This window comes from Trichechus manatus, unplaced genomic scaffold (assembly GCF_000243295.1).
Source record: "Trichechus manatus latirostris isolate Lorelei unplaced genomic scaffold, TriManLat1.0 scaffold00133, whole genome shotgun sequence".
In the NCBI taxonomy this organism is placed as follows: domain Eukaryota; kingdom Metazoa; phylum Chordata; class Mammalia; order Sirenia; family Trichechidae; genus Trichechus; species Trichechus manatus.
In genome coordinates this window covers 6,675,068-6,690,716 of record NW_004444069.1, presented here as the reverse complement: position 1 = coordinate 6,690,716, position 15,649 = coordinate 6,675,068, and the positions used below count along the sequence as shown (strand labels likewise).

Below are 15,649 nucleotides of genomic sequence, written 5' to 3'. Positions count from 1 at the left end.
ATTCCTGGGGATTTATACATGCAGCAAATTGAATCCCATTTTAAATGCACCAAGGAAACTTGCTTCTTAAGGGGATTCCATTAGGGTTTCTTTTAAAATGTGAATTATCACCCTGCCATTTACTAACTCTGTGAATTAGGTGTTTTGTATTTCCTCAATGCAAGGCAAAGTCAGAGTTGTGTAGGTTTAAGCAATGTAACTTCATTCACTAAATATGTACAGTGTGCCTCCTGTGTTCCAGGTACTGCACTGAATCAAACTGATGAAGATCTTGATCTTATGGCAATTACATTCTAGAAGGGAAGACAGTCAAAAATAAATCAATATACAAGTGCTACAAAGAAAAACAAAAGCAGAGTACAGGTGACAGAGAGGGAAGTTAAGTGTCTATGTGTGTCTGTGTCTCTAGGTGTTTTATACAATGGGATCAAGGGAAAAAACCTCTGATCAGATGGTATTTGCATGTACACCTGAAGGAAGTAAGGAAGCTGGCCATGCAGCCATCTGGGGTTAGAGTGGTACAAAGACAGAGAACAGGTGCAAAGACCTAAAGCAGGAAGGCATACGCTGGGTGAGGTCAAAGAGTAGGAGTCTAGGGTATATACGATGGAAATGAGGTTGCAGAGCAGTAGCATGTGTGCGTGCATGTGTGCATGTGTGTGTGCATGCGTGCATGTGTGCATGCATGTGTGAGCATGTGTGTGCATGAGATACAGGGTCTTGGTGAGGGGCTTTGGATTTTATTCCATGTGAGAAGGGAAATCCCTGGAGGGTTTTGGGTACACACATGATGGAAAGATTTCTTTTCAACTATTTCCATGTTTCCTCTTCAAGTAGAGATGACCAGCACAACAGAAATAGGAGGGTGAATATCGAAGTTCCTCACTGTCACTAATTTTCCCTTTCTCAGTTCACACAGGCTCATGACATTCAATATTTGACCTCCTTCACTGAAATATCTAAGCAGTTAAAAAAAAAAAAAAACAACTTTCTTTCTAGCCATCAACTTTCTAGGAAAGGATTAGAAAAAGCTTCCTCAGAATAACTCCTATAGTATCTTTATTACAAGATAATTCTCTCATTTTACCTCACTTCCACTCCACCAAGAAGTAGTTCCTTATAATTCACATAGCTCTTTTCACAGAGGACTAAAAAAAATTAGAGGAGGAATGTTTTCTCTTTCTTAAAATAATCCTTACCATCATCACTATAAATAACTAATATGACAATGTTTATTCCAACTACTTTCAAAAAGATTTACATTAATTCCAACCCCTTACAAACAGGAGACAGATTCAACCCCTGTTGATTTACTCTTTCTTCTTCAACAGTAATCTTCCCAGGCAAAAAGTAGGTGTTAAAATTGGTTATTTCAGAGTAAACAAAATTCTAGGAAGATCAATTAGAAAAAAGGAAAGAAAAATTATTTCTTTGTTGATCAGCTCAAATTAACAGAGTTTTGCTACTTTTTCTTGGTTCTGACCCTACTTGGATTCACAAGTTCATCTATTTGTTTAATCAGTTACAGGCAGTCCCCAGGTTATGAACGTCCAACTTACGTACTTGCCCTTTTATGTTATAAATTTACCCTCATTTTGAAACGACTGAACCAACCCCTACTCGCAACATTCTTCATCACAATCACTTTCACTTGCTGCATGGGTAGCTTTTAAAACACCGAAAAGGCTTTGGAGCCTTTTCTCGCACTAAAGTAAGGCTAAATAAGAACCGTATGCACCTGTTCTGACTTACCTACAAATTTGACTTAAAGACTTAAGGACACAGGAATGGATTTCTTTCATAACCCAGGGATTTCCTGTATATGTTACGTATCTTTATCCATACTTCTACATTCTTTTTGATATCTATTCAGAATCTATAAATTGCTAGGATCTACATAGATCAGATGTCATAACAGCAGCCAACAAAAACATGCCAACTGACTGGAATGGAACTTTGTCATTAAGGAGCAAAATGCTGGTACTTCCTTGCCAAGGAGCTGAGTAGATGTGTAGATGCTTGGTAGTGAAATAACTAGTAAGGAACAACAACAAAAAACCAGTTGCTGTTGAGTCAATTTTAACTCATGGAGACGCCATGTGTGTCAGAGTAGAACTGTGCTCCATAGAGTTTTCAAGCCTGTGGCCTTTCGGAAGCAGATTGCCGGGCTTTTCTTCTGAGGTGCTTCTGGTGAGTTTGAACACCAGCTTTTTGGCTAGTAGTTGAGCACATAACCATTTGTGCCATCCAGGGATTCAGTAAAGAACAAGGACAACACCAAATACCAATGGGCAAAAATGGGAAAGCCAGAGGCAGCACAGCATGGTGGTGAAGAACGCGAGTTCTGGATTCGAGCTGCTTGAATTTGACTCCAGGCTCTGCCACTTACTAGTCATGTGACTTTGATCTCCTTGTACCCCAGTTCCTTAACATTAACTAGCATGGCCATGCTACTGTGAGAATTAAATGAGATAAACTATGAAGAGTGCTGGCACAGCATCTGGCACATAATGCTCAACAAGTACTTGCCACTATTATTATTATACAATCAGTAAGTTTTATTTCTCTTCTTAGGTATAGAATCATTTAGATCTGAAGCAAGATTGGGATGCTAGGAAATCTAGAAAGAGAGGAGTTAGTAACAGCAGCATGCAATCTGAAATATTTGCAGGGAAAGTAAGAATTAAATAGGCCAGAGAAGAGAGAGCAGTTCTCTCACAGATAGTTTGCAGTAAAACAGATAACAAAGCACATTTACCATGTATGGAAATTGTTTCCTAATAAGAACACTTGCTATATTACTATAAACACACAATGGGATGCTATCCACACGAAAAAGACACTTCCACTTGTGGGAAATTCAGTTGAGAAAAAGCCATATAATAATCAACCTCATACAAACATCAACCTTTCTAAATCAATATTCAATCTTGTATCAACATCCTCCTCTATATATCTTGTATCCTACTCCTCTCTCTATATATATACTCTTAAAGATTTTTCTGAACACTGTCAAATTTAATGAAGTGCACCCCACTCCTACTGCAATCTCCATTTATAGCCTGGAGTTATTTTTGAACAGTGCTGGGTACAAATACCAACTCGGTCCAAAGGAAACTCCAATTTAAGAGCAAAATTGTAAGACAATGAGTCAGAGGGTTAGAAGAAAGGTGCTATTATATTTCCTGCTCAAAGTCACCTAGAAAACCCAAGTTGTCTTTTTCACTAGGTTCTCAGAGGTGAACATTCAGCAACATCATGAACTATGTTTTGGCCTCCGCTGCCATTCCAAAGGCTGTCTAAGCAAACTGGATATAGATTCACTGAGGTCAAGGAGGTGTTTGGCTAGATTTAAGGTTAGAAGTGAAAGCAGAATCGCAGTTATACCAGTATATATGAGCTCATACGCTCTTCTGTGGATTGCTCAGACAAAGCTTGAAACAGACAGACACACACACACACACACACACACACTCTCACAAGTTCCAGCCACTCTGCCATTCTTAAATAGCAGCAACCATGCAACTGTACTTAAGAAAATATGCCTTGCCAAGTACATGTTCTCACATTTGGTAGCTCGCATAAACACTCTCTCAGCAGATAAATGAAGGGTTCCTCATTCTAGATCTCAGGGTGGATGCATTTAATGATGACTGACCTATTTTGGTAAATATTATATCTAAGTTTTCCTCCAAACTTACCAGACAATTATGATAAAAAATTTTCTTATGTGACACTTTATCCCATGATAAGGGCCTAACACTTGAACACATGCAAGCTTCTTGCATCTTGACTTTCTAGCCCTCCTCGTTTGACCCTGTCCTATTTGAATTCAAAGCACACTCCTAGCCAGGGCTTATAAAAGTTAGTTCCTAAGCGCCAACTGCACATGCAGGTAAGACTCCATTCCTCTGATACCTGGACCCAAACTGGACACAAGAAAAATCATCACCACCACCACCACCTTCATCATCATCATCATCATCATCCTCATCCTCATCATCATCATCTTCTTCATCACTACTGTCTCCAGAAAGTGCGAGGAAGAGGAAGGAGAAAGGATTGTCGTACATACTACCACAATAAAAGCAAAAAAGGTAATCAGGGAACAAAGCAAAAACAAGAAGGGTGGAAGCTTTTGCAACTGCTGTCCTTTTAAATAAATCTTAAGCTAAAAATGTTGTCTACTGACATGCAGGAAAAAAATTCACCTAAATTATAGAAATATAAACGCACATTTGAGAGAAGGGGACACTGGACTAATGGAATTCAGATATTACTTCTTTCTAAGAGGGTGAAAATTCCACATAAGCAAAAATCAAAATATTGAGGCAGGAGCACCGCCCCCAGCCCAGATACTAGGGGTAATGGACACCAAGAGCAGATTATTCTCACAACGCTTTGGTCTGCTACATTTCAACTATCATTGGCAACAGTACAACAAAAGTCAATCCAGAATGGTCCGTGAACCCCAACTCTCAAATACAACACTGATCGTATTCTCTGAAATTCATTTGCAATGAGGAATGACATGTGAACTAGATTTCAAAAACTAAATCACTTTCTTTTTCCCCTCTTCAGGAAGAAGTAAGACTGAGGGGAAGGAAGGGAAGAAAGGAATTCACAATCCAGCAGCCCATACGTTTGGATGTTATCAAAGCCTGGCAGAAGCGTGGACTCAGGGCAGGTGCCTACCACACTAGTGAGCCACACAGGTTAATAACCCAGAATAGACAAAACCATGTAACTGAGGTCAGTGTCACACAACAGCTCCTCCAAACCGTGTTAATCAACTTTGCCTGCACTGCAAACACGCACACACTCTCCTGCTGAATAAATACCTAGGAGAAATCCTCAGGGAGGAGGGACGTCTGCTCACGGCACTGGGGGAGGCGGACACTAAAGGTGGACCCATGGTGGTGGGTCTCTGTTGGGAAGAGTTGGCGGGTACTGCCTGTGGGCTACTAGCGAGGGTGTGTAGGCTTGGTGAGCTAGACAGAATGGAGATGCCTGAGGACCGTGTGGTAGAAGCTGAAGAACCCGAGGGGTGAGTGACAGTGTAGGGGCGATACCGCGGAGAGGAAGGCTGGCTCCCGGCAGCAGTTCCAGAAGCTGCACTATGAGGACTGAGGGAAATGGAAGGCACAGCCATCTGGCTGGCTGCATGGGAAGGTGAGGCAAGAGATGGACTCCGCATTGGCATAGAGCTCCAGAAACTGGCACTTGGAGCAGGACTAGTTTCATAGAGGCTAAATTAGTTGAGAAAGGGAAGAAAGAAGAGAAAATTGAAGGAAAAACTTGAGATAAAGTAACTAAAATGGGAAATATCAAGCTTTTGAAGAACAGTATAATACATTTCATATCTTTAAGAGTTCAAGTGTATAGATGTGTCAGATATATAGCTAAACAATTAGAATCTAATTTCTGTACTGATCTTGAGGCTATACTTACATATGATAAAGTCCTATTTCCAAAGAATAATGTACTATATACAGGCATTTGTTTCTAAAATTTAATTTACCAATAGTCTAACAATGGAAAACCAAAAGAAATCCATCTGGAAAAGACAATACCACCTCCAATGACAAAATCCGTCCCCCCAAATTTGAAGCATACCATAACCTGCATGACATGGGCCTATGAATAAACTTCCCCTCCTCCCACCTACTTCATGGTTATTGTATACCAATTAGATGTGCAGAGAACCACACTGACCTAGACAAAGAGCTGGCACTGAAGGAACCCATGTTGCAGAACATGGGGCTTGTTCCTGGATTGGAGCCAGTATTTAACATGAGATTTCTGTCTGGTGACCGAGCTGCTGCTGCAATTGGCTGTGATGTTGCTGTCAGACTGGCAAATGGGTTTTCATCTCTAGTCTGAGTGGACATCATTAGCACTTCCATTAAAATCTGGCCAATCAAGTCCTTAAAATCAGAGAACACTGTTGGAAAGGGAGAATACAGAACAGATTACACATGGTTCTTCATACATATGGTACTCGAACAAGCCAAACTGAATCAGAGGTGTTCAATGTGGTATCTCAGACTAGATCCTGGAACAGTAAAAGGACATTAGTGGGGAAAAAAAACAAAAAAAGGACATTAGTGGAAAAGTTAGTGAAATCCAAATGAAGTCTGGAGTTTAGTTAACAGTTACGTATCAATCTTAATTTCTTAGTTTTGACAAAGATACCATGGTTATGTAAGATGTTAACATTAGGGGAAACTGGGTGAGGTGTATATGGGAACTCTGCACTATCTTTGAAACATTTCTATACATCTAAAATTAGTCCAAAATAAAAAGCTTATTTAAAAAAATGAGTCACTACTGGGGAAGCCCGCACAACTTGACCAAGGCAAAGTCATAGAAGCTTCATAGACATATTCGAACTCCCACAGAGACCAAGTTACTGGGCTGAGGGCTGGGGACCATGGTCTTGGGGGACATGTAGCTCATAGTTTATAAGGAAAATGTTCTACATCCTACTTTGGTGAGTAGCGTCTGGGGTGTTAAAAGCTTGTGAACAGCCATCTAAGACATGTCTACTGGTCCCACCCCATCTGGAGCAAGGGAGAATGAAGGAAACCAAGGACACAAGGGAAAGATTAGTCCAAACGACTAATGGACCACAACTACCACATTCTCCACCAGACTGAGTCCAACACAACTCGATGGTGCCCGGCTACCACCACCGACTGCTCTGACAGGGATCACAACAGAGGGTCCCGGGCAGAGCTGGAGAAAAATGTAGAACAAAATGCTAACTCACAAAAACAGACCAGACATACTAGCCTGACAGAGACTGGAGAAACCCGAGAGTATGGCCCCTGACACCCTTTTAACTGAGTAATGAAGTCATTTCTGAGGTTCACCCTTCAGCCAAAGATTAGACAGGCCTATAAAACAAACAATAATACATGTAGCTTAACTATGTATATGAGACTAAATGGGCACACCAGCACACAGGCGAAGACAAGAAGGCAGAAGGGGACAGGAAAGCTGGATGAATGGAAATGGGGAACCCAAGGTCAAGAAGGGGAGAGTGATGACACGTCACAGGGTTGGCAACCAATGTCATAAAACAATATGTGTATTAATTGTTTAATGAAAAACTAATTTGCTCTATAAACCTTCACCTAAAGCACAGTAAAAAAAAAATGAGTCACTGCTGAGATCACTCTCTCTCTGTATGTATATATATGTACGTGTGTGTATATATATGTATAGTTATACACACACACACATATACACACACATATACTGCAGGTCTTTAGATACAGCTTAAATATCACTAAACAAATAAATGTTCTAAACAGTGTAAATCTTATCTGATTTGGTTACTGAAAATTACCACTTATATATATGCAAGACAGACTTGAGAATCTTAATATTTACAAGAAGAATAAAAACAAGTGACAGTGTTTTGACACACATGGTTACTAAGCTCATCTCTATAACCAGAGTTAAAGAAAAACGATAGTGCCCTATAATTCACTGGTATGCTTTTAAGGGTTTTACCATTCTGTCGTAAGTGTGGCTTAACATACAGCCTGTTAAAATAGAATCTTGGAAACACAGCAAGAGATCATTATGTTAACAGGTTTGCTCCCCTGTCTACATATGGCCTGATAGGCACTTAAATCAGGTATGGGTTGTACAGAGCACTTCTCTCAGGATCTCTGGAGACCACCCACTATACTCCTACTTTTTAAGAGCAGCTAATGCTCTTTCTCAGCACCTTTTTACTTCAAAGGAAAAGACTTGAACCCTGGGACAATGGTGACCATTAACTGATTTATGTAGTTTTCTTTAGTAGAAACCATGAAAGTAAAAAATAGTTCACCAATAAATTCAGTGGAAAGGGAAGAAAGTGGCCAAACATCAGTGTCCTCACCAAGAAGTATCCCTGTGATTAAAAATAAAATCCTTAAAGAAAGCTAGAAGGATGTGGACAACAGAGAACGACAGAAGATCTTATAGTTCTTTTTCTCTTAAATACTCTGAAGTAAGACTGCTGAGCTTAATTCCTACCTTCTTTTGGGTTCTGCTTAAATTGTGCAGAAAGAGAAGAAAGAAAGATGACATCTCTGTCCCGGTCTTTCCAGGAGACACGGAAGATCTTACAGACCAGCTGTAAGGCCTGTTCTTCAGATACCTCAGAACCCGATGCAAGCTCCTGGTAAGGAAAAAGATGTGAGGATTAATTTCAAGTGGTAGGAGGTATGAGTTAGACACTTCAAAAGAAATGCCTTATTCTGGTTTAATTCATTTACTGAGGATTTTTAAAAATGCAAAAAAAACCCTACACCCTCTCCTCACTTATCGACACAGTTAGGTTCCAAAGACCAGGTCGTCATGTGAAATCGGTGTTATGAGAAAATGGAGAATGACCATATCAGATCACAAAATGGATTACATAACTGCCAAGTTACATCATTACATAAATGCCAAATTACATTGTTATATAACTGTCAAGTTACATCATTACATAACTGCCAAACCACTGAGAATCATGGGCCCAGCCAAGCTGACACATAACCTTAACTATCACAGCCAGCATTACTCTTGCCTTGTACCTCAGCATTCATTACTGCAGACGTATGTCATTAATGTACGAAATAGGAGGACAGTAGATTTATGATTGTCATAAATGCAAAATGTTGGATGACGAGATAGTGATAAGTGAGGAGAAGGTGTACTTACTCACTGATTTAAGGAAAACTAAACCTGCTACTATGACTTCATAGCTGCAGTGCAGCATCTAGGTCTCATGAGCTTACAATACAATTTATGGGGGAGTATGAAAAAGCAAGAATATTATCAGGAATTAACAAGGATGAAGAGCACTAAAGGATGGAGATACACACACACAGTCATGTACTGCATAATGTCCATTTGGGCAATGTCTGACCACATATACATCTGTGGTACCATAAGGTTATAGTAAGAGTTCCGAATCCCAATCAGAGAATGGGACGTAGTGGACTTAACCAGACGTAGGGAACTCAACAGCTTTCCGCAAGCAATAAATGTATCGCATATCTTGCACACAAAATGTATACTCTTGTATACGAATGCTAAGTATATAACGTGGTGTTCGCACAACATCCAAATCATAAAACGTCCTATTTCACGGAATGTATCGTGGACGTTAAGCAATGCATGACTGTATATATACCCTATTTATTTACTTTTCTGAACTCTAAAAGACCAGGTTAACATTTTAAGTACAAAACCAATTCTCCTCCAGAAATATCCCCAAAATATCATATATGAAACAACTTTGTAAACACTAAAGAATTACATAAAAATAAAGCATCACGCCACCAGGAGGCTACAGTCAAACTTCTAATAATCATCAATATGTGTTGCTAAAGAATTCCTAATAACTTACTGAACAGAAAAGTAATCCAATTACCTACATCATTCTAAACCATGGCACAAAAAGTCCCTTTTTCCTAAATATAAGAAACTAAGCTCAGATGATAATAAAATATAAAGGTCTCACGTTTTTCAAAAGATTCTACTTACTACAGGATTTATATATTCTTGTTTCAATTCCCATCCATTTTCCCCAAACACTGCCTGCTTAAGCAAAAGACCAACAGAAAACAGATTTCTAACTAGCTCTGAATTAACTCTTTACAAGTTAAATTTACTGATAAAAACACGGACCTGAAATAAAGATAACTGAAAGATTTTATCATATAAAATAACTGAATTATATTTTCATCAATAAGCGCATATTAGGCACTCATTTTTCCTTTAAAAAAAAAATCACCTAAGTAGGATTTGCTGATTTAGTGTGGCCCACTCTAATACAGACTTTATAGAGATAAGACATGAAATCCTGTTTATTTATATTACCTGTACTAAAACTGAAGCAAGGGCTTCATCTCTTACCAACCTTATCGCTGAGGCTCCTCTTTTCTCTTCGATCACTTTCATCAACTTCCATATTTTCAATTCCTGAATCCACATCCACCTGGGACATGCTTTAAGTATAAAGGACAAATAAGTATTTTACTTTTTATAAACCACACAATCTCATAGCTGCTGATTAGGAAAAGTTTTAAAATATCAGTCAAAAATCAGTCAGGAAAGCAAAGTGATAAAGGTTCATCCTTCTTCTTAATAATTTTTAAGAGCTCTTCATATATTAAGGATATTAACATTTTATCTATCATATATGTGCAAATGTATTTCTCAAGTTGTCCTTTTCTTGGGCTCTCTTTTTAAAAATATCACTACAGTAGATTTTCTATACACATTGTTTTAAAATGATATAAAATGCAACTAGAACCATATTACAAGAACTGGTTAAGTACATATATTATTTTTCCCTGCATTAAATAAATAGTCCCAGCACCTTTTATTGAAAAAGACCATCTTTTTACACTAACATGAAATCACCTATGTCTTACGTCCAATTTTCATATATGTGTGGATCTATTTCTGGGTTCGAATTTCTGTTCCAGTAGACAAGTTTTCTGTCTCTCAGGCAATACCACACTGTCTTACTTGCTAAAACTTCACAATAAGTCTTGATATCTGCTAGGTCAATACCTTCACCTTGTTCTTCTATTTTAGGAGTGTCTTGGCTATTCTTGGCCCTTTGTTTTTCCACACATACTAAAGAATCAGCTTATCAGGTTCCTTAAAAATCCTATTGGGATTTTGATTAGAATTTCACTGACTCTAGATTGGGGAGAAATGACATCATTATGCTATTGAGTCTCTCTATCCATGGACATGGTATCTCTCTCCAAGTATTTAGGCCTTCTTTAAGGTTGTTCATTAAACTGTTATAATTTTCTCCATAAAAGTCTTGAACTCTTTTGGTGAATGTAGTCCTGTTGTGTGCTGTCAAGTCGATTCCAACTCATAGTGGCCTTATATGACAGAGTATAACTGTCCCATAGAGTTTCCTAGGTTGTAATCTTTAGAGGAACAGATTGCCAGGTCTTTTCTCCTGTGGAGTCACTGGTGGGTTCAAATCACCAACCTTTCAGTTAGCAGCCGAGTGCTTACCATATTTTTATGCAAATAACACACATCTTCTACGTTTTTTTGCCAACTGATATGGCGTGCTAACAAAAATACTTTATGGGAGGGAAGGAGTGGTTGGCAAACAAACGTAGATGGTATGCGTTATTTGTGTAAAAATACAGTAACTACTCAACTGCCAGGGCTCCTTCAACACATTTCTAGGTACCAATTATTTTTCAATGAAATTGTGCCTGGTACCTTACAAAATACTGTGTTTTTAGAAACGTAACTGATTTTGGATACAGACCTCTTATAAACAACTTGGATAAGGGCTGACTATGAAGATAATCATTTCAACTCTAAATAATAACTGTTTTGTTTCTTCCACTCTAATCCTTATTTTGTGTTTTACTACACTGGGTAGAACGCCATGTTGAATAGAAGCAGATACAGCAGTCATCCTTGTTCTTACTGCTGATTTTAAAGAGAGTGCTTCCAGCTTTTCACCACTCAGTATGAACACTGCTGTGGTTTTTGGTAGATGTCTTTTAGAGTAGTCAGAATATATGCTGTGGTAACAGATAAACTCTGAAATCTTAGAGGCTTGACACTAAAGGATTTATCTCTTGCTTATGCAAAGTCTGATGAGAATGAAGCATCCTTACTCTATCTTTAATCTATGCGATTTGCAATACACAGCCTCCAAGGTCACTGGAGCAAGAGAAGAGATGGATGGAGGAGTAACATAGGCTCAAATGCCTTTGCCCAAAAGGGACACGTCACTTCCATTCACATACTACTGGCCAGAACTAGTCACTTGGCCCCAATATAGCTGCAAAGGAGACTGCAAAATGTGGGGTAGCATATGGAATATTTGGTGAACTCTGTCTCTGCCACACTGTCAGTTTAAGAATGTTTCTTTCTGTTCCTCATTTGCTAAGATTTTTATCATGAATTGATTTGTATTTTATCATGTTTATGCTACTTTTCTCTTTCCTTGATGAATCTTGCCAAAAATTCATCAATTTGCATCATTTTTTCAAAGAAGTAATTTTTGGCTTTGTTGATAATCTCTAATATTTATCTGCTTTCCATTTCATTAATTTCCTATCTACATTTACTGTTTTCTTCCTTTTACTTTGTAAAGTATATATGGTTGTTCTTTTACTACCTTTTCAGGTTGTACGTTTAGCTCATTAATTTTTAGCTTTTCTTCTTTTCTAATATATTTAAAGTTTATATTTTCCTCAGAGGACAAATTTTGATAATATTTGTTATTGTTCAGTTCTGATACTTTAAAATCTCTATTATGATTTCTTCGACTTATGGATACACAGAAGCATGCTTTTTAAAAAAAATTTCTGAACGTATAAGAGTTTTTAAACGTTATTTCTTCTGCACTGAGTTTATACCTTAATTGCACTAGTCAGAAAACATGATCTGTACAATTCTGATTTGTGCAACTTTTTGGGTTCGTAAGTATTAGTAAAGAATGTGTATTCTCCAAGTGCAGGGTATGAAGTTTGGTATCTTTCAATTCAATCGAGCTTATTAGTTGTGTTGTTTAATTTGTCTATATGCTTACTGATGTTTGTCCTTCTTGATCTACTAACAGCTGAAAAAGATGTGTAAAAATTTGCCATTATGATTATGTGTATGTCAATCTCTTTTTGTAGTTCTATCAGTATTTTCCTTATTACATTTTGTTGTTATATTACTAAGGGCACATACATTAACACTGTTGTATTCTACTGATAAAGTAAATGTTTACTGTTACATACTGACTATTTCTCGTAATGATTTGTGCCTTAAAGTCTAATTTATTAATACGTTTATCTCAATTTTCTTTTGTTTAATATTTGCCTGGTGTATCTTTTCCCATTCTTTTACTTGCAACACTTTCTGCCCTAATGTTTCAGGCATGCTTTCTGTAAACAGTATAAAGCTGGGTTTTATTCTGTTTTTAATCCAATCGGTGTCTTTTAATCCAACCTTTGCCTTTTAACTAGCATGCTTGGTCTTATACATTTATTGTGATTACTGATACATTTTTATTTCTTCTTATCATCTTATTTTGTGCTATTTGTCCCATTTTTTAACTCATCTGTTTCTTTTTCCTTTTTCTTTGAATCAACCGAAGTCCTCCCCACGCCACATTCCATATTTTTCTTCTACTAGTTTAGAAGACGTAACAATACTCTGTTTCTACTCTTTCAGTGCTTACCCTTAAAAATTTAACAAGTACTCTTAAATCAAAATCTAAAAGTTAACCAGTGTCTTCTTTATCCCTCTCCCAAGCAATACAAGGACCTTAAAATGCTTGCTCTAATAACCTCCCCCTTGGCTTACCTGCTATTGCTGTCCAGGATTTTAGGTCTGTCTAGATTTTTACTCCTCTCCCCTATCTGAAAACTGTTGTCATTGCTTTATACCATCAGTGCCTGTTTAGAATTGCCACATTTATGATTTTCTTACTCATCTTTCCTTCTTGCCTCTCAAATTTTAATCCTGAGATAATTTCCCTCTTCTTAAACTATAGCTGTTAAAATTTAGGATCTTCTGGTGGCAGACTATCAGGTTTTCTTGTTTTTAGTTTTTCGTTTTTAATACGCAAAAGTCTTTATTTCACTCTTGCTCTTAAAAGATGGTTCCACAGGGTACACAGTTCCCAACGACATGCAAAGCTATTATTCCATCAACCTCTGATTTCCATTATTTGAGACATCTAACTGTAGTTCTTTCGTAGATAATTTTTTCTCTCTGGCTGCTTTAAAGATCTTTGTCTCTGGTGTTCTGAAATTACACTATGAAATGCCTAGGTATGAATTTCTCTTTGTTTATCCTGCTTTGGATTTGCTAGACGTCTTGAATCTGAGGATTCATAAACTCTAGAAAAATTTTCAGTCATTTATCTTTTTGACGATGGCTTCCAAACCGGTAGAGGAAATATAAATATGGAATAAGTGGGGGGAAAATATCTGTTCAAGCCTATTTTCTTATTTTGGTATTCCTATTAGACATGTATTGAATGTCTATCCCTTATATCTCTAAACATATTTCATCTTTTTTTTTTTCCTTTGTAGTGCATTCTGGGTAATTTCTCCACATCTATCTTCCAGTTTACTAATTGTCTTTTCAGCTATGTCTAATCTACTATTTTACATCAAGTTTTAAATTTCAATTATTATCTGTTTTATTTCTACAAATTCTATTTGTTTTTTTCAAACATGTTTGGTTGGTTTTATAATTGCTTGGCCCTTATTCATGTTTTCAATTTCCTTTTTTATTTAAACATCTGTGTTTTATATTCTGTATCTAATAATTCCAAAACTCAGAAGTCTTTGGAAGAGTAATTCTTTTGTTACTGATTCTGCTGACTCTTGCTCATGGTGGTTTGTTTTCTAGTGTGTTTTGTGATTTTTGACAATGAGTTCTTATTTCTTGGAATTTTTCAATGGAAAAATTCTCTGGAGACTTGGAAGATTTGTGTTTGTCTATGCTGGTGTCTAAGGCACTACAGATCTGGGTCCGTGGTATATGACAATTCTTACCTTAAGGTTTTTCAGACTATATTGATAATATAAATCTAGGTCCTAAACTCACATGACAGTCAGCTAGTGGTCACGAAATCTCAAGAGTTGACTTGACTTTTTAAAAATATCCCCGTCCAGAACATAGGCAATGAGAACGTAAAAATTCTTATTCTGTGGGGTGGGATTTTTCCTACTTTATCTTTTCTCTGAGAGTGTAGTCTTTCCTGAATTCTAACCTTATGTGGGATGTCTCTGATTTGGTTTCTCACTCCCAACCTAATCGAATACTAAAGCTCTACACCAGTGCTTTCCATGCTTTTTCACACCATGACACACTAAGAAAATGGTATTTGTCACACTGAAGTAAACAGTGGGGGCTGAGTAAGGACAGAGGAGATGGCCCTGCAGCTGTGACTTCCCCAAAGGTCCAAAGAATCAATATCTCAGGCACTCTATCATCTACTCACAGCACACTCGAGCAGAGGGAGACTGCTCTAGGCTACCCTGGTCTTTACATAGCTCCTAAGTATCTGGCTTATATGACTAAACCCTCCAAACTTTTAAATTTCACTGAGCAGTAAAACTTTGAAAAACTTTTAGAAATTGACATATAGTTACAAAATAAGGACTTAAAAAAAAAATTTTTTTTAACCACCTACGTACATTATTTCATAAAAAAACATTTTTAACACAAAAAAAGTGCATAAAGAATATCTCAGAATAATATAAAGACCTTTACATTTAATAAATTTAGTTCTAATTTGCTAACGACTGGCATGGGTCTCTAGGCTGGCATAGTCCCTGAACTAGGAACTAAAGTGAATGGATCTTTCTCTTTCTATAAATCAAAGAGCTTATTGGAAAATTGGCTTCATTTTACCTCTTCTCACAAGAGACACCATCAATATCCATGCTCTGGGAACGTGAGAGAGACTGAGATTGTGTTTCAAGGCTATTAGAGGGTGAGCTGCTGAGAGAACTGACTCCTTCACTGCTCTGGCTTCGATGGGCTACTCCTAAACAGAAAATACATGAAAGGTTAAGTCCCAGGTGAAATAACGTTAAGGTTATTTGTAATGGTAACTGTAAGCATCCACAATCTGCATTCACACCATTACGATATC

The 15,649-nt window shown here is 37.5% G+C and overlaps 1 protein-coding gene across 3 annotated transcripts in view; it reads right to left on the bottom strand.

Annotated features, from left to right (window-relative positions):
• UBE4B (ubiquitination factor E4B) overlaps positions 1–15,649 on the bottom strand; it is a 141,914-nt gene that overhangs the window by 61,060 nt on the left and 65,205 nt on the right. For 2 of the 3 annotated variants that reach the window (XM_004385149.1, XM_023739407.1), the window contains exons 3-6: positions 15,406–15,541; positions 9,911–9,998; positions 8,035–8,179; positions 5,716–5,944 (exon numbers count right to left, since the gene is read on the bottom strand). In XM_004385149.1, the coding sequence (XP_004385206.1) occupies positions 5,716–5,944; positions 8,035–8,179; positions 9,911–9,998; positions 15,406–15,541 (598 nt within the window). Of the gene's footprint in view, positions 1–3,918; positions 4,075–4,841; positions 5,250–5,715; positions 5,945–8,034; positions 8,180–9,910; positions 9,999–15,405; positions 15,542–15,649 lie in introns of all 3 variants that reach the window. The other variant, XM_023739408.1, reaches the window with a different exon arrangement.